This window comes from Hylobates moloch, unplaced genomic scaffold (assembly GCF_009828535.3).
Source record: "Hylobates moloch isolate HMO894 unplaced genomic scaffold, HMol_V3 SCAFFOLD_6, whole genome shotgun sequence".
NCBI lineage: Eukaryota > Metazoa > Chordata > Mammalia > Primates > Hylobatidae > Hylobates > Hylobates moloch.
Window position 1 is genome coordinate 152,840,639 of NW_026652281.1, and position 24,359 is coordinate 152,864,997.

At 49.7% G+C, this 24,359-nt stretch overlaps 1 protein-coding gene across 4 annotated transcripts in view; it reads left to right on the plus strand.

Annotated features, from left to right (window-relative positions):
• The window catches only part of HRH2 (histamine receptor H2), a 52,826-nt gene that overhangs the window by 3,329 nt on the left and 25,138 nt on the right, over positions 1 to 24,359 (plus strand). For all 4 annotated transcript variants that reach the window (XR_004248895.2, XM_032158665.2, XM_032158664.2 and 1 more), the window contains exon 2: positions 21,760 to 23,362. Coding sequence is in view for 3 of the 4 variants with exons in the window: in XM_032158665.2 (XP_032014556.1) it covers positions 22,287 to 23,362 (1,076 nt within the window). In the remaining variant the exon portion in view is untranslated. The remainder of the gene's footprint in view (positions 1 to 21,759; positions 23,363 to 24,359) is intronic.

Here is a 24,359-nt window from a genome sequence, read left to right on the forward strand (position 1 = left end):
GGATGGGGCTGGCACATGAAGGCTTGTCAGTAATAGGGGCACCTCTATGTCGAGGCCTGGCAGGCCCCTTAGAAGAAATACAAAATTATTAATATCAATAATATCTGTTATTTGTTGTATTCTTACTATGTTCCCATGATAACCCCGTGGGTCTCACTTTCAGATTGGAAACTAAGAGTAACATGCGTTCAGCCACTTGCCCAATATCTAACAGAATTTGAACACTGGCCATCTAAATCCACACACAGCCTACACCCGAATCAGGGTCAGGAAGGGTTGACAGATTCAATCAACCAACATTTCATCAGGGATCACAGAGATGCTGTAAAAAGCAATGCATCTCTGCACTGTAGAGGTGAAGAAATGGCACAACAATGACCTCCAAAGTGCAAGGGTTTGTGCCAGATACTGGGGACCTAGGCATATATAAGATGCCATCTCAGGCTGGACACAGTGGCTCACGCCTGTAATCCCAGCACTTTAGGAGGCCAAGGCGGGAGGATCACAAGGTGAGGATTTCGAGACCAGCCTGGCTAATATGGTGAAACCCCGTCTCTACTAAAAATACACAAAATTTAGCCGGGCGTGGTGGTACATGCCTGTAGTTTCAGCTACTCGGGAGGCTGAGGCAGGAGAATCTCTTGAACTCAGGAGGCGGAGGTTGCAGTGAGCCGAGATTGTGCCACTGCACTCCAGCCTGGGTGACAGTGAGACTCTGTCTCAAAAAAAAAAAAAAAAAAGCCATTGCTACAGGGAGCTTACAGACAGTGGCGTGTGGGGAGAGTGGTGTGTAAGCAGGGTCCTCAGGACTTTGATAGGGGGTGTTTAGGAAACTCTGGGGCCTCAGGGGATGCAGGGTGAAGGCTGCCCAGAGGGGATGATATTTGAAATAGATCAGGAAGGATAAGTAGTAATTCACCAGGTGAGCCAGGGAGGTTGGAACGATGGTTCTCAACTGGGGACATTTTTGCCCCTTGGAAGATATTTGTCAACATCTGGAGCTATTTTTGATTGTCACAACTTGGGGAGGGGGGTGCTGGCATCTAGTGGGTAGACGCTAGAGATGCTGCTAAACTTCCCACAATACACGAGACAGCCCTCATAACAAAAAATTATCCTGTCCCAAATGTCAATAGTGCCAAGGTTAAGAAACCCCGGGCTGGAAGAGAAGAGCATTCCTGACCAGGGATCAGCTGGTTCAGGTACCCACAGGTGTTTACCAAGTGCCTTCAAAGCACTGGTCCTTTGAGCCTGAGGTTGCTCTGTTGGCCACCTGGCTCCCTGCTTCCCCTCTGCCCCCACCCCTCAAGCAACAAAGGTGGTCTTCTTTTTTAACATAAGAGCGTTACAGAGATATAATTCATATACTATAAAAGTCACCAATTCAAATGACAAGCCCATAACTTTTAGGATATTCACACAGAGTTGTGCAGCCATCACCACTACGTGATTTCAGACCATTTTCACTATCCCCAAAAGAAACCTGTCCACATTAGCACTCACCGTCCAGCCACTCCCCACTCCCACTCAAGGCTCAGCAACCACAGGCCTACTTTTCCTCTCTATAGGTTTGCCTATTCTGGACATTTCACAAAAATTGAATCATACCATAGGTTTTGTGACTGATTTCTTACACCCAGCATGTTTTTAAGGTTCATCCATGTTGTTGCATGTATCAGCGCTTCATGTCTTTTTATGGCTAAATAATATTCCATTATATGGATAGACCACATTTTCTTCATTCATCAGTTGACGGGCATTTGGGTTGTTTCTGCTTTGGGGCTATAATGAATAATGTTGCTGTGAACATTTGCATATAGGCTTTTGGGGAGACATATATTTTCATTTCTCTTGAATATATGCCTCGGAGTAGAATGGCTAGATCACATGGTGATGCAGCTTTGACTTGGCGCCTGTTTGAGGAATTTCCAAACTGTTTCCAAAGAGGCTGCACTGTCTTCCATTCCCACCAGCAGTGCGTGGAGGTCCCAGTCCTTTCCAAAGCTTCTTAGATCTTTTAGATTCTAGCCGTCCTTGTGGGTGTGAAGTGCTATCATTGTGGCTTCGGTTTACATTTCCCTGAGGGCTAATGACTTTGAGCATCCTTCAGTGTGCTTGTTGGCCATTTGTGTATCTTCTTTGGAGAACTGTCTATTCAGATCAGAGTCACCTTTTAAACTTCAATGCGTCACTCCCTTACTTGGACTGAAATGCAAACTCCATAGAAATCTATCAGGCGCCCTCCATCAGGCCCTGCCCGTGCCCTGTCTGCATTTCTCCTCACTTGGCTCTGGCCAAAGCCTCAAAAGGGCCAGCTCATTCCCCACCAGCCCTTTGTACTCGCCAGTTCCTCTGCCCAGCTTGCCCTTTGCACAGCAGTTCGAGGATCAGCCTCAGAGAGGCCCTCCCTGTCCTCCCAGTCTCAAGGACACTTCTCCAGCCCCCCTCTAGCACACTTCAAGTTTTCTTTGATCGTATCTTCCTGTTTGATAAGATCTTGAAGAACTCCAGGTGTGACTACACCTTTGACTACTGTGTGACCCTGGGCAAGCCACCTCCCCACTCTGAGCCTCAGCTGCCCCATCTGAAAACCAGAAGAAGTGAGACTGGCTGATTGCAAAGGGCCTTTCCAGCTCTGCCCTTATCTGATGCTGTGTGACAGCAATGCCAGGAGGGTGCGGGCCTGGCGCCATTGCTGTGAGAGAAGGGTGGCTGGAGCCAATTTGGTCACGGACTGGAGCAGGCAGCGTGGCTGATTATTGCCAGCCCCATGGGGACAGTCTGCAGGAGCGTGTGGCAGGTTTGACCCGGCACCCAACCTCCAAGAACAGGAGGGAGGATTGCAAACACCTCCAGCTCCAGCAAGGACTGGACGCTTTGGCCACCTTGGGCTCTAGAATTGCCCATTTTTCCTGGGAGAATGATCTAACAGCCAAAGCCTCTCTTAATATGAGGGCCATTCATTCACACATTCCGTCACTCACCAAATGCTTCCTGGGGCCCTGCTTGTGCTCAGTCCTGGCCAGTGCACTGAAGATACAGCAATGGATACACCTGATAAAAGATTCCAGCAGAGTGTGGAAAGCAGACAGGGGCATGGGAATGCAGCAGGTAGACACAGAGCGTCTGGGTATTCCAGATGTAGAAAGGGCGTGCACAAGGAAGCAGAGCTGCAAAATGTCCAGGGGTGTTCAGGGCATTCAGGATGATTAGGCTTGACCTGAGACCCCAGGGCAGTGGGGGCAGGCAGTAGAGGAATCAAGGGCGCAGACCTTGAAAAGTCTTCAGTGTCAAGCTGAGGTGTTTGGATTTTGTCCTGTAGGCAGTGGGAGCCACGGAAGGATTTTTTTTTTTCTGTCACCCAAACCAGAGTGCAGTGGCGAATTCACGGCTCACTGCAGCCTCGACCTCCTGGGCTCAAGCGATCCTCCCACCTCAGCCTCCCAAGTAGCTGAGGCTACAGGAGAGCCCCACCATGCATGCTGCTTTATTTTTTTCTTTGTAGAGGCAGGGGCTCGCTATGTTGCCCAGGCTGGTCTCAAACTCCTGGGCTCAAGAGATCTTCTTGCCGTGGCCTCTTAACGTGCTGGGATTACAGGCGTGAGCCACCACACACGGCCTGCACAAAAGGATTTTCAGCTGAGGATAGAGGTGATCCGGTTTGCATTTTCTAAAATGCCTTTTCTCCAGACAGTGCGGAGGAGGGTGGGGCTGAGGAGAGAGCAGGAGGCCAGGAACTTAATCAGGATGCCCTGGCTCTTTTTCTTCGTCTTGTGCAGGGATGAAGGCCAGTACTCTGCAGCTGGAGAGGAAGGGACAGCTTCAAAGCCGAGAGGTAAAATCATCTGACGGGGGTATGGGTTGAAGGAAAGGAAGGAATCTAAGTAATGAATGACACAGGAACAGCTGATGCCAGCCTCCGGGGGTTCCTGCTACGACCGAGGAGGCACAGGAGCTGCAGGAGCTGGCATTTGAGCATGGCATTTTCCAGGTGGCTGGAGAGGGGGAGTAGAGGCAGCGGGAGAGGGAGGTCCGGACCCAGGGATCTGGATACGCACAAGCACAGAAGTGTGAGAATTAAAGAGAGTTAAAGAAACAGTGAGAGGCCCTGGATGCCTGGAGCACAGAGGGTGTGATGGCAAGATGGGAGGGGAAACTGAGGCTGCAGTGGGCAGGAGGGGCATCCCTGCTTGGCATCAGAGGGCTGTTAGAACCCAGAGCAGGGGTCCTGGCTACAAGACCACGGACTGTCGCTTCCAGGCACAGAGCACTCGCTGCCCTGAGAAAGCCCATTGCTAGAGCTAGAAAGTTCTCAACACTCACCACACTCCCAGGGCCAGAGATGGGTGCCTGTCCGTCTGATTGTCAAACAGGCAGAAGGCAGATTCCCGCAAACAATTGACCAGTAAATGTGATGTCAACTGAGGCCAAGCTCTCAAAGCGATTATAAAATGGGCAAGAGTGGTTAGAAAAGGAAGAAGGAAATCCTGGAAACCGACCTGGCTCTCCACGAACACCAGGAACATGCGAAGATCATACATGGCAGCTGGCAGAGGACTTTTGCAGAGACCACAAGATATTTTTGTTTGGGAAAAAAAAAATCAGCCAACAGTTTTAAATGAAATTTCATTGAAAAGTTAGGACATTTTATTTCGAACCCAGAAGATTTTACTTAACATCCAGATTTCCAGCTTCTGGAGAATGTGGAGCTCTGATGGCACTGAGCCCACAGTGGCCACAGCTGCGTAGTGGCTGCCCCTCCAGCTGGGCACTACACCCCCACTGTGGGTGCAGCCTGCCACATTTCACCTGCCTGCCTGAGCCCTGAGGCCCTGGGATCTGAGACTCCAGGACCAGCCTCATCCCTGTCTCTGCCCTGCTACCTAGAGGCTGGGCCAGTGTGGGAGTTGCTTGCCCTGCAGTCCCCAAACTGTGTTCCTGGAGCGTCGGTCTCAGAGAAGGCTTTGTGGAGGTGGGATCTGGGGCCTCATTTGGCTCTCTGGAAGCCCTGCTACCCCCAGCCCCTCTCAGTCACAGTACAGGATGGCGGGTTCAGTCAAGTCCACAACAGAGACCCCAGTCGACGTGACTCACCCTTGAACTCAGGCGCAGATTCCTTTTTTGTTTTTTGAGAGAGAGTCTCACTCCGTCACTGAGGCTGGAGTGCAGCGGTGCAATCTCAGCTCATAGCAGCCTCGACCTCCCCAGCTCAGGAGACCCTCCTCACCTCAGCCTCCCAAGTAGCTGGGACTGCAGACATGCGGCACCACACCCTGCTAATTTTTTGTATTTTTTTTTATAGAGACGAGGTTTCACCATATTGCCCAGACTGGTCTTGAACTCCTGGGCTCAAGTGATCCACCCGCCTTGCCTCCCAAAGCACTGGGATTACAGACATGAGCCACTGCGCCTGGCCTCCGGATTCCTTTTTCTGAAGTAGCGCCTTTAACAAATATCCACAGAGCTCATTTGGAACCATACTGCCTTCTTCTAAAGACTGATTAGATGGTTGTTTTTTCTTTTCACTTTTTGAGTAGATAAGACCTTCATGTGGTTCAAAAGTACAATCTACAAGGTACACAATGAAAGGCCTCACTGCACCCTGGCCACCATCTGTCCAATCCCTGCTCCAAAAAAAGAAGAGGTTTCTTTTTTTTTTTGAGACGGAGTCTTGCTCTGTCACCCAGGCTGGAGGGCAGTGGCGCGATCTCGGCTCACTGCAAGCTCCACCTCCCGGGTTCACGCCATTCTCCTGCCTCAGCCTCCTGAGTAGCTGGGACTACAGGCGCCCGCCACCACGCCCGGCTAATTTTTTGTATTTTTTTTTAGTAGAGACGGAGTTTCACCGTGGTCTCGATCTCCTGACCTCGTGATCCGCCGACCTCGTGATCCGCCCGCCTCGGCCTCCCAAAGTGCTGGGATTACAAGCGTCAGCCACCGCGCCCGGCCAAGAAGAGGTTTCTTTTGTTCATTTGTTGTGGTTTATTCTCCCAGGTTTTCTTTTTGCAAATGAAGGCATATATATATGTAATGTATAGTCTTATTTTTGGCCCAAAGGGGAATATATTATACATACTATTTTGTACCTTACATGTTGTTTTTTAGTCACCGTAGACTTAACTCTCAATGTGGAAAACTTTGAATAAAGAAATGTGTGGGCCAGGTGCGGTGGCTCACATCTGTAATTCCAGCACTTTGGGAGGCTGAGGCAGGCAGATCACCTGAGGTCAGGAGTTCGAGACCAGTCTGGCCAACGTGGTGAACACTCATCTCTACTAAAAATACAAAAATTAGCTGGGCGTGGTGGCAGGTGCCTGTAATCCCAGCTACTCAGGAGGCTAAGCCAGGAGAATCGCTTGAACCTGGGAGGCGTAGGTTGCAGTGAGCCAAGATTGCACCATTGCACTCCAGCCTGAGTGACAAGAGCGAAACTCCGTCCCCCCCCCCCCAAAAAAAAAAAAAAAAGAAAAGAAAAAGAAAAGCAAAAGAAATGTGCAAAGAAGACAGAATAACCAGTATAACCATCCAAAGAAAACCACTAACACCATCCAGCGTGTCCTACTAGGCATACATTTGTTTCTTACTGTCCCCCCACATCCCCTGTAAGTTAACAGATTAGGAGTTCATAGTTATAATCATTGTCTCCTTACAATTTGAATCCTGCTATTTTTTGACTTAAATATAACCATTTCCCCTCATTATTTCATAGTTTCCAAGAAGTGATAGTAACAGCTATAGTAATTTTGTTATGACATAATTTAACCATTCTTCCAGTTTTGAACATACAGGTCATTCCCAATATTGCCTATTGTCAAGAAAACAGTTATACCTACAGTTGTTCTATATATTTCTAACTGGGCAGAGTGAGCATCCCTAGAAAGTGGGCCACCTACTTGGATTTTCTTTAAAATATTCACATCAACAAACAAAAAATATTATGTGGTGGCGGGGATGAAAGACGATTGGCACAATGCTGACAATAGTGAGGCTGGGAAAAGGGGATGTGGGGTTCGTCATTCTCTCCTCTCTACTGCTGTGTCTCTTTGGAACCTCAGAAACAAATGCATTTAACAAAGCAGGGGCCAGGTGCTGAAAAGCCATGGTTTGGTGCCCCAGGGCTGGGACTGTGTGGGGATGAGGTTCTGGAAGGGGAACGGCCAGGGCGGGGCACAGGCACCTGGGGAGCTGGAGGAAGGCAGGTGCCAGTGTGGGCCAAGCACTGTACTGTGGTCTTGTGCATCACACATGTGCGCTATTTATGCTCACGGTGTGTGAACAAAGTAGTGAGTGCTGGGGCTTGGCACACATTTGCCCACTGACTCCCCACAGCAGTCAGACAGCGGGGGACTGCAGGGATTGCCTTCCTCCAGTTGAGAAGTCTGAGGCAGAGACCCCCCCCCCAGCTGTTCCTCGCAGGGTGGAGGTGCAGGGGAATGTTACTCAGGAAGTTGGCTCTAGAAGGGTCTTGATCTTGACCCCATACACGTGTCAACTCCATTGTGAGGCTGGGTTATTAGCCTCATTTTACAAGAAGGGAAATTGGGGCTCAAAGCAAAGTCATCTGGCCAAAATTGACTAACTGGTAGCAGCAGAGCTGAACTAGAACTCACTGCAGCTGCTGTGAAGGATGCCTTTTTTCATCAGGTCCTGGAGACTGAGATGAGAGCCGCGGTGAGGGGCCGGCTAGGAGGAAGGCCCCAGTCTGTTCAGTGAGGAGGAGTCCAGCCATTCTGCAGGCTGTCCAGGAACAATCGCGTGCTCCCAGAAGCAGAGCGAGGGTGACAGGCACTCAAAGACTCTTAGGGAAAGGCAGCAAGGTCAGGGCAGAGTTGTCCAAATCCAGAAAGAGGGTGGGAGAAGCAGGGGAGAGGGGAGCTCCCCAGGATGGAAGGGATGTTGAGGGCAGGACTCACTCAGTGCAGAATCACGGAGCAAAGTGCAACAATGTCCACAAAGAGTCAATCGTGCAGTTCCCCAGGAGGTCCCTGCTTTGGTTTCTGTTTTGTTTTGTAAGATAGGGTCTCCTCCAGCTCAGGCTGGAGTGCAGTGGCACAATCATAACTCAGTGCAGCCTCCACCTCCTGGGCTCAGGCAATCCTCCCGCCTCGGCCTTCCAAAGTGCTGGGATTACAGGCCTGAGTCACAGCACCTGGCCCCTGCTTTGTTAAATGCATTTGTTTTTGAGGTTCCAAAGAGACACAGCAGCAGAGAGGAGAGAATGATGAACCCCACATCCCCTTTTCCCAGCCTCACTATTTTCAGCGTTTTGCCAATCGTCTTTCATCCCCGCCACCACATAATATTTCTTGTTTGTTCATGTGAATATTTTAAAGAAAATCCGAGGCATCATGGAACTGTGTTTGTACGAATTTCTTTCTTTTTTTTTTTTTTTTTTTTGAGAGAGAGTCTCACTCTGTCGCCCAGGCTGGAGTGCAGTGGTGCGATCTCAGCTCGCTGCAACCTCTGCCTGCCAGGTTCAAGTGATTCTCCTGCCTCAGCCTCCTGAGTAGCTGGGATTACAGGCACACACCAGCACACCCGGCTAGTTCTTGTATTTTTAGTAGAGATTGGGTTTCACTATGTTGGCCAGGCTGGTTCCAAACTCCTGACCTCAAGCGATCCACCCACCTCGGCCTCCCGAAGTGCTGGGATTACAGGAGTGGGCCACCGTGCCCAGCTTCAGTGTTTGTGTTTATTTCTAACTGACGAGCACATGGCACCCTCCCATTGCTGCAGCTAACAGAATGACAGAATGAACACAATTACTTAACATAACCTAACACCCAATTCGCGTTCAAGTTTCCCTGATTGCCTCAAGATGCCTTTGTCCCATGATTACGTTCACATCAGGATCCAAGCAAGGTCCCTTTTAATGCTTTCAAAAAGCACTAGAGCTCCACTAAAGGAATCCTGCCTTTACCGTTCATGGACTGAAGAGAACCAGGAAGACTGGACACTTCTGTAACTTGATGTTGCTTTTCCAAGGAGCCCAAATTTTACTAACCACAGGAGCAGCTCCCTCGGGGTGACAAACTCTGATGCTTCCAAGGCCAGGCAGGGGGCATCATTGCTTGGTGTCACTCCCTGGTGGGCCTGTGTCTGGCCAAACAGGCTTCTAGTACCAGGCTCCAATCCAAAGGGGACAGGTGGGAATGAGGGCCAGGGCTGTTTTTCAAGAGTAATTGGAGCCAGGCCTGTAATCCCAGCTACTCAGGGGGCCAAAGCAGAAGGATCTCTTGAGCCCAGCAGTCCAAGACCAGCCCGGGCAACACAGTGAGACCCTGCCTCAAACAAATTTTTTTTTAAAGTAATTGGAAATCTAGACTTTTTACATGAAGTCTCCTGATTGCTAAATGTTGCTTCTTAAAAAAAATGATAAACATTGTTTGAACCCAACAGCACTCCTCAGTAAACTGAATTCAGCCTGTGGCCATTGATTCCATCTTTGCTGTCCAAAAATTTGAAAACTAGGGGAGACACATGTCGTTTGAAGGAAATGACCTCCCCATCTTTGGAGGTAATCAAGGAGAGGTAGCCCGGCCATCCATCTGAAATGCTGGACAGGGACTCTTCCACTCGCAGTGACCACTAGGCTATTTCCTGTTCTCGGTCCTACTAACAGATGATTCAGAAATCCCACCACTTCCCCTCGGACCAGCAGTGTGCCTGAGAGCATCGCCACAGCCAGGCTGCAAATGCAACCACCTGCCTGGAGCAGAACCCTCAAGACCCTTGAGCCCACCAGAGACCCTTGGAGAGTCTACATGATTCAGCCTAATCCCCACCCTCATTGCTGGCCAAAGACTGGCCACATCAGGATGGTGAAAATGTTTTCCAGGCAGACAGCTGCCTGGGCTGGTTCCTAATTTGCTTTGCCAGGCCATATCCAGATTCGGGCCTGTAACAATGCTTACCAAGCCTCATCTGAATGCAGTAGTGGGCAAACAGACATGGGCCCCACCCTGTGGCACTTATACTCACCCGGCAGGGGCCAACAGAGAAAGAAAGAATGGCGCACATGGGATTAATAACAAGGTATGCTAAGTGCCGTGCTGGAAGTACAGGATGCCAAGAATGTATAACCAGACGTCTAATGTCTGTTGAGAGTGCTGCATGGGGATGGGGCAGTGCTTTGGGGAACTGGAGGACAGTTCTGTGCACGGAAGCCTCTGAGTGAGGAAAAGAGAAGTTGGGGACTCATATTAGAAAGTTCCCAGAGCCAGATGGATTGCCCAAGGCTTTGTGGGGCACAGCATGGGCTTGGTTTTTCTCAGCAGATCAGAGGTTGCATAAGATAATCAGTGGGTATAAATGTTCCTGGCAAGTGTTATCTGTTTGCTGCTGCTATCTTTAAGGTGACCCAGCTGGTTGCAGAACTTCTGCCTGTAAGAGAAAGTTGTACCTTGGCAGAAGGGCAAAACCTCCAAGGAATGAGGCTGGGGGAGAGAACAGAGAGGGAGGAAGAGACAGTGTGGTCAGCGGCAGCGCTGGTATCCAGCTCATGTGGCCACAGCTGCTACTGATGGTGGAGGTGATGGTGATGATGGTGGTGATAGCCAGCCTGGAACTTGGACTTCTTCTCTGAACCTCAGAGCTTTTCAGAGACACACAAAAAACTTTGCAAACACACACACATACACACGAAGTGCCAGGTATAAAATATAAAAAGAAACCCACAAAATTGCAAGTATTAAATGTTCAATTGAACATCCACAAATGTAACATTATGCCAGCTGGTCAAAGTCAGCTGCCTAAGTAAAATAGCCATAGACAAATGATATTTTCTTTGGAAAGTGCATAAATTGCAATGTATTTATTATGCAGTGAGGTGTGACCTCCAAAAGAAAGAGGGCGTAGAGCTCTGTAAATGTCCTTAAATGGCTGTGACTCATTGGCAAACACTTTGTAAGATACTAAGCCCCCATCGATGGAGGTGTGCAAGGGGAGCGGGATGACTGCCTCTCTGGGGTGCTACAGAAGGGGTTCCTGAACATGAGGAGCCCTGTGTTTTGTTTCCACCCAGAGCTCTCCTATTTTACTATGGAGGGCTCACGATTCCTTCCCTTCTCCCCTCCACACACACACACACACACACACGCAGTTGCTGGAAGAGACCTTTGAAAGATTCTAAGCCCATCTCCACACTTTTCTGCTGAGGAAACTGAGGGTATGAAACTTGCTTGAGGTAACACAGCAAGTCAGAGTCACACCAGAGACACAAACTCAGGATCCGGATTCCCAGCCCAGTGTTCTTCCCACCCCAGCTCTTGCCCCTGAGCAGTTTTGCCCCTGGGTGGCAGGGATGTGGGCTTCTCTGAAAACACTGGCGATCCACATCTCACCTCCCCAAGAACCAAGGCAGACTCTTCAGCTATCCCATCTCACCCCTGCCCTGAAAGCTCCCTCCCCAGGCCTTTGCCACACTTGCCAGCCCACTGCAGATGGAGGATTTTGGCCAAGTCACAAAACATCATAAACCTTAATTTTCTTATCTATAAGATAGAGATGAATAGTGGTACCCACATAATAGGGTTGTTGAAGAGATTAAATGGGATAATGTATGTAAAATATTTCAAACAGTATCTGACACTTTAAAAGTACCCAATAAATGGGATATTATACTGTTATGATGGTTATTTTCAAATGCATTTAGCCAACTGAGTATTAATGGATCCCCCATTAAGTGCCTGTTGGGGAGCAAGGTGGAGTGGATCCTGGATCCTGGATCCTGACCCTCGCCAAGCTCTCATTCCAGTAGGGAGACACAAATAGTGAACCAATAGAGAAACACACGAAATGCTAGGAGGCCACATGGGGTGGGGGATGTTAAAGAGGGTGAATTGAGCTGCCTTGGAGGGGTTCAGGAGGCCCCTTGGCAGAACTGATGTGTGTACCGAGACGGGAATGTCCAGGTCATCAGCAGGTCACAAACCAAGCTCCGGGGAAGAGCAGGTGTGTAGTATCTGAGGAATAAGAGCAAGGTTAGGGGGGCCAGTGTGCACCCACTGAGGCCTCGGGTAGTAAAAGAGGAGATGGAGCTGGTTGCAGGGGATGCCGATCACAAGGGGCCTTGTGAACCAGCGGTAAGAGCGTGTAACAGGACAAAGCTAGTAAGGTAGAAGCAGGCAGGTGCTAGTGATTCAAGTGTCAGCAGCAGGGAGGCTGGTCAGGCCCTGTCTCAAAACTTCAGGCAAGAGAGGGTGATGGCTGGAACTAGGACTAGGACGGGGGCAGCTGCAAAGGAGAGTAGATGTGCGTGTGTATGCATGTGTGTATGCATGTGCGCATTTCACAGGCAGACAGGGTTTGCTGATGGGCTGGATGTCAGAGGTGAAGGAAAGATGGGAATCAAGAAGAATGCCTAAGTGTTTAGCCTGAGCAACCAGGTGTTTGGAGGCTGGGGAGGAGCAGGTTAGAAAAAAGAATCAGGGGTCCTTTTCCAGCCCCTCACTTCATGATTTATATGCACTTTGTGCCCACAATATGCAGAAAAGACAAGTCTACAGAGACAGAAAGCAGGTCGGCAGCTGCCAGGGGCTAGGGAAAAGGAGGAAGAAGGAGCGACTGATAATGGGAACGAGGACTGCTTCTGGGGTGATAACAGTGTTTGGAACCAGAGAGAGGTGGTGGTTGCACAACATGGTGAAGGTACTGAATGCTCCCCAGCACTGTACACTGTAACATGGTGCATTGCATGTTATGTGAATTTCACCTCAGTTTTTGTTTTGTTTTGTTTTGTTTTTTGACGGAGTCTCACTGTGTTGCCCAGGCTGGAGTGCAGTGGTGTGATCTTCGCTCACTGCAACCTCCGCCCCCCTGGGTTTAAGCCATTCTCTTGCCTCAGCATCCCAAGTAGCTTGGATTACAGATGCCCGCCACCACGCCCTGCTAATTTTTATATTTTTAGTACAGACAGAGTTTTGCCATGTTGGCCAGGCTGGTCTCGAACTCCTGACCTCAGGTGATCCACCCGCCTCGGCCTCCTAAAGTGCTAGGATTACAGACGCGAGCCACCACACCCGGCCACCTCAATTTTCTTTTTTAATGTGAAAGATAAATAAAGCCTTTCCCAGACCAAAACTAAAGAATTTTGTCATCAGATGCAGCTTCAGCTTCCCACATCCGCTGTCAGCAGAGGCTGAGTAAATGGTGTGAGTCTCTCACTGATAAAGAAACATCACGCAAGAGCTGGTCACACAAGTCAGTGCCGAGGCTGGTTTCACGCCTTCTGTGGCAGGGTGGGTCGGGGGATACGGATGTTCAAAGCCCTGCCTGCCTCTTTACCGGCTGTGTGGCCCCAGACAAGTGAGGTTTCCAAACCTCAGTTTCACCATCTATCAAATGGGAACATGGCAATCTCTGCTATCCAGATACTATTATTATCATCTGTCAGGTGCCTGGCACGTGGTAGGTGCTCAGGAAATGGAAGTGGCCAGGGTCCTTGCTTCAAGTCCAGGTCCCCTCTCCCTCACTATGATGCCTAGGGGATGACACTCATCGTCATAAAGGGTCCACTCTGACCCTGCCATCTAGCACTGAGCTGGAGGACACACGTCTCAGGGGTAGTGAGACTCTTCCCAGTGTGTGCCAACAACACCAGTTACAGAACCTGCCCCCAATTCCAAATTCCAGACAACATCCAGATCCATTGACTTTTCAGCCTGTGCAGAGGGGTCCCGCTGGGGGCTGCCGAGCTTGGGACAAGACGTGCTTGAGGACAGAAGCAAGAACAAGTCCTGCCTTTGCACCCCTCCTGACTCAGAAGAAATAAAGGGGCAGGACCAAAGCTCCTAGGAGGCTGGAGGATTTCTCTCCAAGAAACAGCCGCAGCCAGAAGTCTTTTCCTGCCTATGGGCTTTGAACAAATGTCCTGCCAGGAAGGAGTTAGACACCTGCAAACACAAAGATGAAAGATGTTTGTATGTTATCACAAGGGAGGAAGTGTTTTGTGCTGTTGATACAACTGCAATCACGCCATCTCTTTTAGAAGCCCAAAGCCCTTTCTCCACCTGCAAAGCCAAATATGTGGAGGCCGAGAACAGGGACTCTTGGAGGCTGACAGACCTGGGTTCAAATCCTGACTTTGCCACTTGCTGTTTTTGAAACTTTGGACAATTTCCTTAATTTTGCTAAGCCTCAGCGTCGTGTTTGTAAAATGGGAAAAGAAAAATCTCTTGCCTCACATTGTTGTGGTAAAGATTAAATGAGATAACACCAGGCCTGTCATGAAGTAAGCATTCTTTATATGCCAATTTGTAGTAGTATCACTCTCATGGGTTGTTAACTGGTTGAAATCAAGAGATATGGGGTCCCATATCTACTACCAGTTCCCTGGGTGATCTTACGGCTGATGATTGAACCTTCAATGGCTCCTTATTATCTTCAGAACTAAGTCCAAACTCCCAAGCACCCCATCCCCAGCTATATTTTCCTCTTGAGAACTAGCCGGAGAGGTTGGCGGGGGCCAATCACACAGGGCATAGCAGGCATTGCCATTTTTATCCTAACAACAGGAGGGGAATTGTAAGGCTGTGGCATCCTCAAAGACCAGGACAGTTAGATTGCAAAACCTGTGCAATGATTGAGAGGAGAGGATGGGCCCTGAGGGCTATGAGCTTGGAGGTAGAGGACTTTTTATAAAGTGGCATCTGGACTGAGTGGACCAAGCATCAACCCTCACCCAACCCTAGCCTGGAGCCCATCTCAACCGTGTGGCCCTGTCTCACTCCTGAGCATGAGCTAGTCCTCCAGCTTCCATTCCTTTGCGTGTTGTTCCCTCTGCTCAGCGTACCCTTCTCCTTCCATTCTCCACCTGTCAAACTATATGTCTATTAGGTTTTGAGTAGGTGATACAAACACAAGGTGAAAAGATTGAAAAGGTCCCAAGAGACACACGGTGAAAAAGAAGGCTTTCTCCCATCCTGTCCCAGCTCCCACTTCCTCCCTGGAGGCAGCCATCCCTACCCTCTCACTGCCGCCCTCCTGAGCCGGTCCTTGACCGATGTTAACATGTGTAGATGCGTGGGTATGCACACGTATGTTCCCCCTTGTGCATATCACGCTCAGCATCGGCACACTTTTGGAGGCTCCCCCCATCAGCCCAGACAATCTAAGTCTTTTGGATGCCTTCACCACGTTCTTTCAGGTGCACGTTTACACTTTCTGGACTTTGCCAACACAAGTAGTGCTTTGGGGAATCACAGGACAGACTCCTAGAAGTGCAACTGCTGGGTCAGTAGTCTGAGTGATTTTAACATTAATGGGGTTTTCCAGACCCAAGAAAATGCTTCCTTCCACAAATGCGTGTGTGTGTGTGCCGGAGTACACACTCTGGCATGCGCACGTCTGCCCCCGCACGTGCGCACACACGGAGCTATTGCCTGCTACCGCCCTCAGAGCCAAAGTTCCAGTTCCCACACATGTGTGGCCTCCACCCACAGCTCTTATTAGCCATCTCTTGCTGTGCCTAAACTTCTAGAGGATTGGGACCACCACACCCTGTTCAAATGTATCCCCAGCCCCTGCCCCAGGGCTCGCCTTGGGCTCCTGGGCAAAGGCAAGAAGAAGCCCAAACTCCTAGCACATAATGGGCCATCAATAGTTTTTTCCAGGTTTTTAAAAATTTGTATAAATTTATGGAGTACAAGTGCAATTCTGTAACGTACATAGATTGCATAGTGGTCAAGTTAAGGCTTATCATATCCATCACCCAAATAATGTATATTGTACTTATTAAGTAATTTCTTATCACCCACCTCCTCACCCTTCAGAGTCTCCATTGTCTAGCATTCTATGTGCTAAGTCCATGTGTACACTGTTTTACCATCCACTTCTGAGTGAGAACATGCAATATTTCACTCCAGTTGTACTGGAGGATATTATTTTAACTAAAACAAAGCAGACACAGAAAGTCAAATATTGCAAAAGACGAGATTTCATCCTTTTTTATGGCTGAATGGTATTCCATTTTGTGTGTGTGTGTGTGTGTGTGTGTGTGTGTGTGTGTGTGTGTGTACCACTGTTTCTGTTTCTTTTTTCCTTCTTTTCTTTTCTTTCTCTCTTTCTTTTTTGTGGCAGGTTCCCACTCAGTTGCCCAGGCTGGAGTGCAGTGGCATGATCTCAGTTCACTGCAGCCTTGAACCCCTGGGCTCAAGCGATCTTCCCACCTCGGCCTCCCTAGTAGCCTGCACTATAGGCGTGCATAACTATGCCCAGCTAATTTTTAAACTTTTTGTAGATATAGGGTCTCACAACGTTGCCCAGGCTGGTCTCAAATTCCTGGCCAATCCTCCTACCTCAGCCTCCCAAAATGCTGGGACTACAGGTGTGAATCACTGCGCCCTGTTACTTTTTCTTTATGCAGTCATTCACTGATGGACATGTAGGCTGATTCCATATCTTAGCTACTGTGAATAGTGCTGCGAAAAACATGAGCTCAGGTATCTTTTCGATGTATTGGTCAGCATTTCTTAAATGAAGCTGTCCTGCCATGTTAAGTGGGAAGAAAGGGCTCCCTGGGAAGGCCAGGGATCATTTCAGCTCTGACCGTCTGGGCTGAAGCCACATTGGTCCGCAGCTCCTATGGGGGCAGCCACTCTGGGCTTAGAGAGGCTTGTCTTCCTTGCAACACTAAAATAACTCCCTGCTTCCTTGCAACCCCAAAATAACCCCTCCCAGCCCATTTTGGGCTGCTCCTTGGGGGCTGATGCTAGGGCCACTTTCTGATACCCTCAGTAGGCACCTGGAACATTTGAAGTGGTCGATTACAGGGGAAAAGTTCTGAGAACGAATAGCTCATGAGAATGAGGAACTGGGCGGTGCCGGGCAGCCACCTGCTCTGGCCCACCCCCAGCTGCCACACCCCCGAATCCTGATATACAGCAGGAGGTCAGGGACCATGCACCACTTTTCCCGCCTTCCAATCACATCACCCTCTGCTCGAACTTCCACTCCACCTGCTGGAGGCGTCTCAGGGTTCTTGGGCTACAACGCACCATCTTTCTCCTCCAAACGTTCACAGTGGCTGTTCTCTCTGGAATCGGCTTGTCCCATGTTCACTCAGTTACCTTGTTCCCATCTGTACCGATCTCAACTCGAATATCGCTTCCTTGGGGAAGCCTTCCGTACCTGCACCGTGATACCTTCTGGCGGTGCTATTTCCCTTTATATAACTCTTAGCGCGGCTGCCATAAATAAGCAGTTCCACAGTAGGTCCCCGATGTTATCTCCTCCCACTCCTGTGATGGGCGCTCCAGATGTGTCTGCTGTGCTCACTGCTGTAGCCCAGTCCCCAGCACAGTGTCTTCACCTGGAAGCTGAAGTCATGCACATGAATGCTATTTGCCGGCCATGCAGCTTTAGCCAATGACAAAAGTGTTATTGGTAAGAACCTACCACGTGCCGGGCACTAAGGGTTTTCCATCCCTTTACTGTCTTCATTTCACAGCCATCAAGTGAAAGAGAAGGTAGTAGCATCACCATTTTACAAATGAGAAAACTGAGGCTCAGAGAGTTGGAAGTCACGTGCCCAAGGTCACAAAGCTATTTCAGCGACAGCGCTGGAATTAGAACCCAGATCTGTCCAATGTCCAAGTCCTTGCTTTCAGCCCGGGGGCTCCCCTTCACTCCTCACGGTGTCTGTTCTGTAGAGTAAGGATCAAACCACCTACTTCACAGGGTTGCCGTGACACTCGCCTGGAAGGGGCGTCGGGCACAGCAGTCGCTGCGTGGATGCAGGATTTTCTTTTCCTGTTGTACATTATTGCCTGGAAAATCAGATTTATCTTTCAGGCCGAGTGAGAAGCCCAATCAAGCCTTAACTGATTCCCCCAAATTGCTGGTCGCTTGTGTGCAGTTGCCAGGCTCCCACAGGGCTGTGTCTGGGGGTTTAAGTACTTAAACAGCAAAAGGTGTTTCACTTCCCGCTGAAAAGGGAAAAGAAAGTATTGGACTTGATTTCATAAATTCGGAGGGGGAGCACATCCCAGTCACCAGCTTGGTTGCTTTTCTAGATGGCCTCGCCCCTCTGGTTTTTTAACTGCATGCATACCAGTGGCATTTCTTCTGGGGTTTCATGAGTTGGGGGCAGTGAGAGGGAGGCTGTGGCATCAGGCAGACTTGGGGCTGTCTGCCAAGTTCTACCTCTTTCTATGGAAAGCTTCACCCTCCAAGTCCTCATCTTCTTCACCACCAGGTGGAAGGATAGAAGAGAAAAGTGGTATTTTGTGTCTCACCACAACTCAATTCCTGGGGAGACACATTCTCATGGTGAATCACCAAGGACTCCACTAAGAAGAGAGTGCTCCCAGGGCCTTGAAAACTCAAAACTCTGCCCAGTGGGATTTAAAAAACACCCCCTTTCTGTCCACCTCAGAAAGCACAAGCCTCTGCCTGAGGTGAGTACAAGGGAGGTAGAAGGGAGAGAGGATGGAGAACCTACCTCTGGAAGACTTCCTGGAGGAGGTGACAGAGGAGGCCGGGGCTTGAAAAAAGAGTAAGAGCTCTCTAGGTAAGGAAAGGCCTTCCAGGCAGTGAAAACAGCATGTGCAAAGGCACAGAATCAGAATGGGCCTGGCACTTTTCAGAATTAAATGCCACAGAGCCAGATCAATGCTCCAAGGCAGCAGGGGCTGTACAATCTAACTCGGTACAAAGTGCAGAGAGATTACTCCTGCTTTTAGGCATCTGGGAGGACTCAAGGAGACAGGTACCTGAGCTGGGCCTTGAAAGGAGAGTGGTTGAAGTGAATACAAGAAAGAGTGACACACCAGGCATAGGGGACGCAAAGGCAGAGGAAGGAGGGAGAAGGCATGCTGCAGCTGGGGACATGCTCGGTTGCCTGAGTGTCTGTGAAATTAACAGGCAGATGCTGGAGTGTTGGATGAGACCCTGTTGGAAAGACAGGTTGAAGTCTGATCAAAGAGTGGGCATTAAATACAGGCCAAAGGAGTTTGAGTTGAATTTGGATCCAGGCTCTGCCATTTTCTAGGGGTGTGACATCACCTGGCCTCTTTGAGCCTCAGTCTCCTCAACCGTTAAATGGAGACAATGATTTTCCTCACTCGTGGGGTTGTGAGGATTCAGTGATATTGTATTTACTATGCGTGGCATCGCTTTGCCTGGGACGATCCTGCAGGACAGTTGTGCCATGGTTCATTGAACTTCCTTCCCCCTGAAGATGGCAGCTCAGGCTGTTTTCCATTCTTGCCATTGCACATCTGCCAGCGGACATCCTTGTGCACGTATCCTCTCAAGAGCAGTTGCATTGCCACAGGCTGGGCTCCCTAAAGAATGGCTTAGATATAAGTGACCTAGAGGGCCATCCATTATATATTGGGAATTTTAAAAGAAGTGAAGGAGAGGCAGTTGCTGAGTAGCATGTATGCTGTGTGCAGACAGCGCCCGGTGTGTGCCCATGTGCATGCAGAGGCACGAGAAACCCGGGAGGCCCCCACATGCCAAACGGTCAGCAGCAGTCACTTCCTGGTGCAGGGGCTCAGGTGTGTGGTGGCCCTGATTCTTGGCCCTTTCTGTACACCTCAGGGATACTTGGCTTACTGGAATAAGCCTGTCATCATTTTGGAAGTTTGAAAGGACAGTTTGAGAGACTATTTTTTGTTAGCTATGATGGTGACAATGATGGCAACAAGGATGACATGATTCTTCCTCACAGGCAAAGAGAAGCCATTGAAGGTTGCTCCATAAGGGGATGACGTGGCCCTCTAGGGCAATCCTTCTGCCCACATGGGACAGGAGAGGATGGGAGGGAGAGACAGCACCGTGCGAAATCCCCTGCCCTCGAGAAAGGTGACCAGAACTTATGGGAGCTGGGCTTTAAATAGGAATACAGCAGAAGTGGTTCTTCTTTGAAAACTCTATGAAGAAAGGACTCACAGCTGTTTTGGTCATCATTGTCCTCCCAGCACCTGGAGTAGCATCTGACACATTGTGGGTTTTCAAAGAAATATGTGTTGAAAAGGACTGAGGAAGGGAAGGAGGGGCGGGAGAGGAGAGAAGGAAAGGATTTTCTAATTATAAGAGAGGCTGGTTCACTCAGATTTGAAGACCCCTCATCCAAACATTAACTCAAATGTCAGCCTAATGCCAAAATACCTATACCCGGCTGTTGTGGTAACGCAGAAAAATTTTGATGAGAAATAGGGATTCTCCAAAAAAATACCCTTATTGCTACCCCCTCCAAAGTTAATTAAGTGTGGCAGTGAGACCCATGCTGTTTGGGCTATTTATGTAATGAAAAGATCTGCTAAAAATAGTACCTGGAGGTTCAGCCGCCAGGACTGGTGGCTGAGCCAGGGAGCATGGCAGAGGGTGATCGGGAACGCTGATCCCTGCACGAACACAATGGTTCTGATTAAATGATGCTTCTCATATTCAGGTTGCAAACCGCTCCAGGCAAGAGCCTGGGAGAGGCTTAATTTATGTTTTATGGAGATCAGCTTGCTTCTGAGAGGGGGTTCCACCGTCAACTCGATTTCTGCACACTCTCAGAGCTCAGGAGATTGCCTGCTCTCTGAAAAACCAGGAGGAGCTGGTAGGGAAGGACCGGGGCGTGGAACAGGGCCTCAGCTTGTTTCTCGCCAGTTGGAATCATATACAGCCACCACTGGGAGGGAGCCTTGGAGATTATCTGGTGACCAGGGGCTCTTATTTAACCAAGAGGCATTGAACATGCAGTTACTTTATTGAAGTACTGTTTGCACTACTTTAATAGTGCAAAGGGAGGAAGGGAGACAGGAGAAAGCACCCTAACGCCCGTGAGAGGGTGAGATGGGGGTGATAGGATAAACCTATTCATGGTGAGCCTCCCCACGGACTGTTACGCAACCATTAGAAGGACTGAGTGAGTTCTGTCCCTGCTGACCTGGATGTGGGATCACGTGTTCTGCCAAGTAAGACCAGTAAGATTTAGAGATGTGTTCGGAGCAGGGGTGGCGTGGATGACAGGTGACAAACTGCCGACTAAATCTGGCCCTCTGCCTGGCTTTGTACAGCCCGTGGCTAAGAATGGTTTTTACATTTTTAAATTTTGGAAAAAAATCAAAAAAGGAGATTTTTGTGACACGTGAAAATGATATGAAATTTAAATTTCAGTGTTCATTACTGAAGTTTTGTTGGAGTGCAGCCACGCTCTTCTGTCTGCACGTCATCTGCATAGCTGCATTCGCACTGCAGAGGCAGAGCCGAGCCGTCACAGGCTGCGAGGCAGGACACGTTTATTACCTGACCCTTTCCTGAAAAAGTTTGTCGGCCACTGCCTTAGAGTATGATGACATTTTGCCAAACAGCAGCACCAGATACTGTTCTCAGCACTTCGGAGGAGTAGATTCATTACAATTGTTTATTCGTTCATTCATTTTATCCTTTATTCGTCAGATGCTTAATGTCTATCTGTGGGGCCAGGCACCAGGAACCAGCAGTGAACAAACAGATGCAGGCCTTCTTCCTCTGGAGCTGAAAGTCTGTGTCTAGATCCTTCTTTTCTCAGTACAGGCACTTCCAGCCTTTCCACCTGTTTCTCACCAGTCTCAGTGTCCAGCCCCTTGCATCCTGCCCCGCTTCTGCCTCCCCAGTATGTATCCTGATTGTCCAAGTCCCTCCCAAAGAAAGGTATCCAAACTGGCCCCATACTTCCTGGGGTCTTGCCAAGAGGTTGAGATCTAGTAGAAGGACACATCTTGAATTGGTTCATGCTTTCTATCTGGTTTCAAGGTGCTTAACATCCAACCCTTGCTTTTTCAGCTCCTGCCCTCCACTGAGTCCAGAGAGGGAGATCCCAGTACTTGACTCCATCACGCAGATGGGAGCAGGCACCAGCTATGGAGAGGGATACAGCTGCGTCTCCACATGACCCATCCTGCATGACACCAAAGCCACCGCCACACAGTGCCTCGGATTCTATGCAAAACCTGGGGAGCGGAGACCTACCCCAGCCCCGGGAGGAAGCTAGCTCTTCAGGGGATCGTCTGAGGACTGGAGTTTGATCCATGAACCTGGCTTCAGGCCTTGCTTTTCTCTCTTCTTCATTCAGATTCATTCCCAACACCTTAGAAGGTGTTGCTTAATTTATTTCTAGAAAAGCAGCCCAGAGTCAGTCATTGAAGCCTTCCCCACCCCCTGGCCAGAAAAAAAAAAAAAAAAAAAAAAATTGGACATATTTTGGCTCTGTTGGGAGCTTGGAGTCCAGTGGTTGGCATAATTGTCACATTGGGAGCAGAGAAGAAGCAACCAGGGGCCCTGGTCAGGGGACTGAGCCATAGAGTCCCAGGATGGCACCCAATGGCACAGCCTCTTCCTTCTGCCTGGACTCTACCGCATGCAAGATCACCATCACCGTGGTCCTTGCGGTCCTCATCCTCATCACCGTTGCTGGCAACGTGGTCGTCTGTCTGGCCGTGGGCTTGAACCGCCGGCTCCGCAACCTGACCAATTGTTTCATCGTGTCCTTGGCCATCACTGACCTGCTCCTTGGCCTCCTGGTGCTGCCCTTCTCTGCCATCTACCAGCTGTCCTGCAAGTGGAGCTTTGGCAAGGTCTTCTGCAATATCTACACCAGCCTGGATGTGATGCTCTGCACAGCCTCCATTCTTAACCTCTTCATGATCAGCCTCGACCGGTACTGCGCTGTCATGGACCCACTGCGGTACCCTGTGCTGGTCACCCCGGTTCGGGTTGCCATCTCTCTGGTCTTAATTTGGGTCATCTCCATTACCCTGTCCTTTCTGTCTATCCACCTGGGGTGGAACAGCAGGAACGAGAGCAGCAAGGGCAATCATACCACCTCTAAGTGCAAAGTCCAGGTCAATGAAGTGTACGGGCTGGTGGATGGGCTGGTCACCTTCTACCTACCGCTACTGATCATGTGCATCACCTACTACCGCATCTTCAAGGTCGCCCGGGATCAGGCCAAGAGGATCAATCACATTAGCTCCTGGAAGGCAGCCACCATCAGAGAGCACAAAGCCACAGTGACACTGGCCGCCGTCATGGGGGCCTTCATCATCTGCTGGTTTCCCTACTTCACCGCATTTGTGTACCGTGGGCTGAGAGGGGATGATGCCATCAATGAGGTGTTAGAAGCCATCGTTCTGTGGCTGGGCTATGCCAACTCAGCCCTGAACCCCATCCTGTATGCTGCGCTGAACAGAGACTTCCGCACTGGGTACCAACAGCTCTTCTGCTGCAGGCTCGCCAACCGCAACTCCCACAAAACTTCTCTGAGGTCCAACGCCTCTCAGCTGTCCAGGACCCAAAGCCGAGAACCCAGGCAACAGGAAGAGAAACCCCTGAAGCTCCAGGTGTGGAGTGGGACAGAAGTCACGGCCCCCCAGGGAGCCACAGACAGGTAATAGCCCTAGCCATTGGTGCACAAGAGGGGGGGCACTGGGAGGGGATGCTACTGGTGGGAATGATTAAGGGAGCTGCTGTTTAGGTGGTGCTGGTTTATGTTCTAGGAACTCCTCGTGAGTACTTTGTAAACACCCTCTTGCTTAATCCTTCCAACGGCCCCCAAAGGTAAAACTTAGCTCCATTTTAAAAGGAGCATATTACAATTCTCACAGGACTTGGCAAGGGCCGCACAGCTGGGGCCTGAAGAGTGGTCACCTGACTTCGGAACTCACGAGCCCCTTTTCCCAGCTACATTGTCCTTACAATTAGGAGTCTTATGTTTAAAGCCTGACTGCCACTGAGGAGTCGCAAGTGTTCAACCAACCCCTCCAGGATAGCACTCAAGTAACCATGTCACCAATGCTGCCACTTGATGGGGCTGTTGTGGGGTTAAATGAGAAACTCAGCTCAGTTCAGCATTTATTGAGCACCTACTATGCATCAGCTCTTACCGTGGGGGTGTGTAAGTTGGTGGGGAAAGAGGCCAGTGGCGTCAGAAAGGTGGGGCCTTGAAGGCGGCTGAGTTTGGGCATGATACTGTAGATTTTAGGAAAGGTGAAAGAGTTAGAAGCAAGAGTAAGGGTAACTTAAGCAGATCTACGTTTTGGAAAGGGGGTCTGGGTACCCCTAAGATGTGGACCAGAGGATGAGGCTGTAGACGAGGGGGTTGTGGCACTCACTCATGAGAGAGGAAAGAGAAGAAAGCAAAATCAAGGAGGCCATAGATCTTAAAAGCTCGCAGACTCTTGGATGTTCACAGTGCGGGAGATGCAGAGAGGACAACAGGATTTCCCCTCCCAGAGGGCACCAGGCAGAAAAGATGCACAGAATCAGAATGAGATTTGGATAAATTCACTGGTGACAAAGCCAATGCAGGATCTTAAGGGGAACCACACCAAAGACCCGAGTGGCACCGAGGAAGCTCGCTGTGAGGAGAGACAGCTTACTGGTCT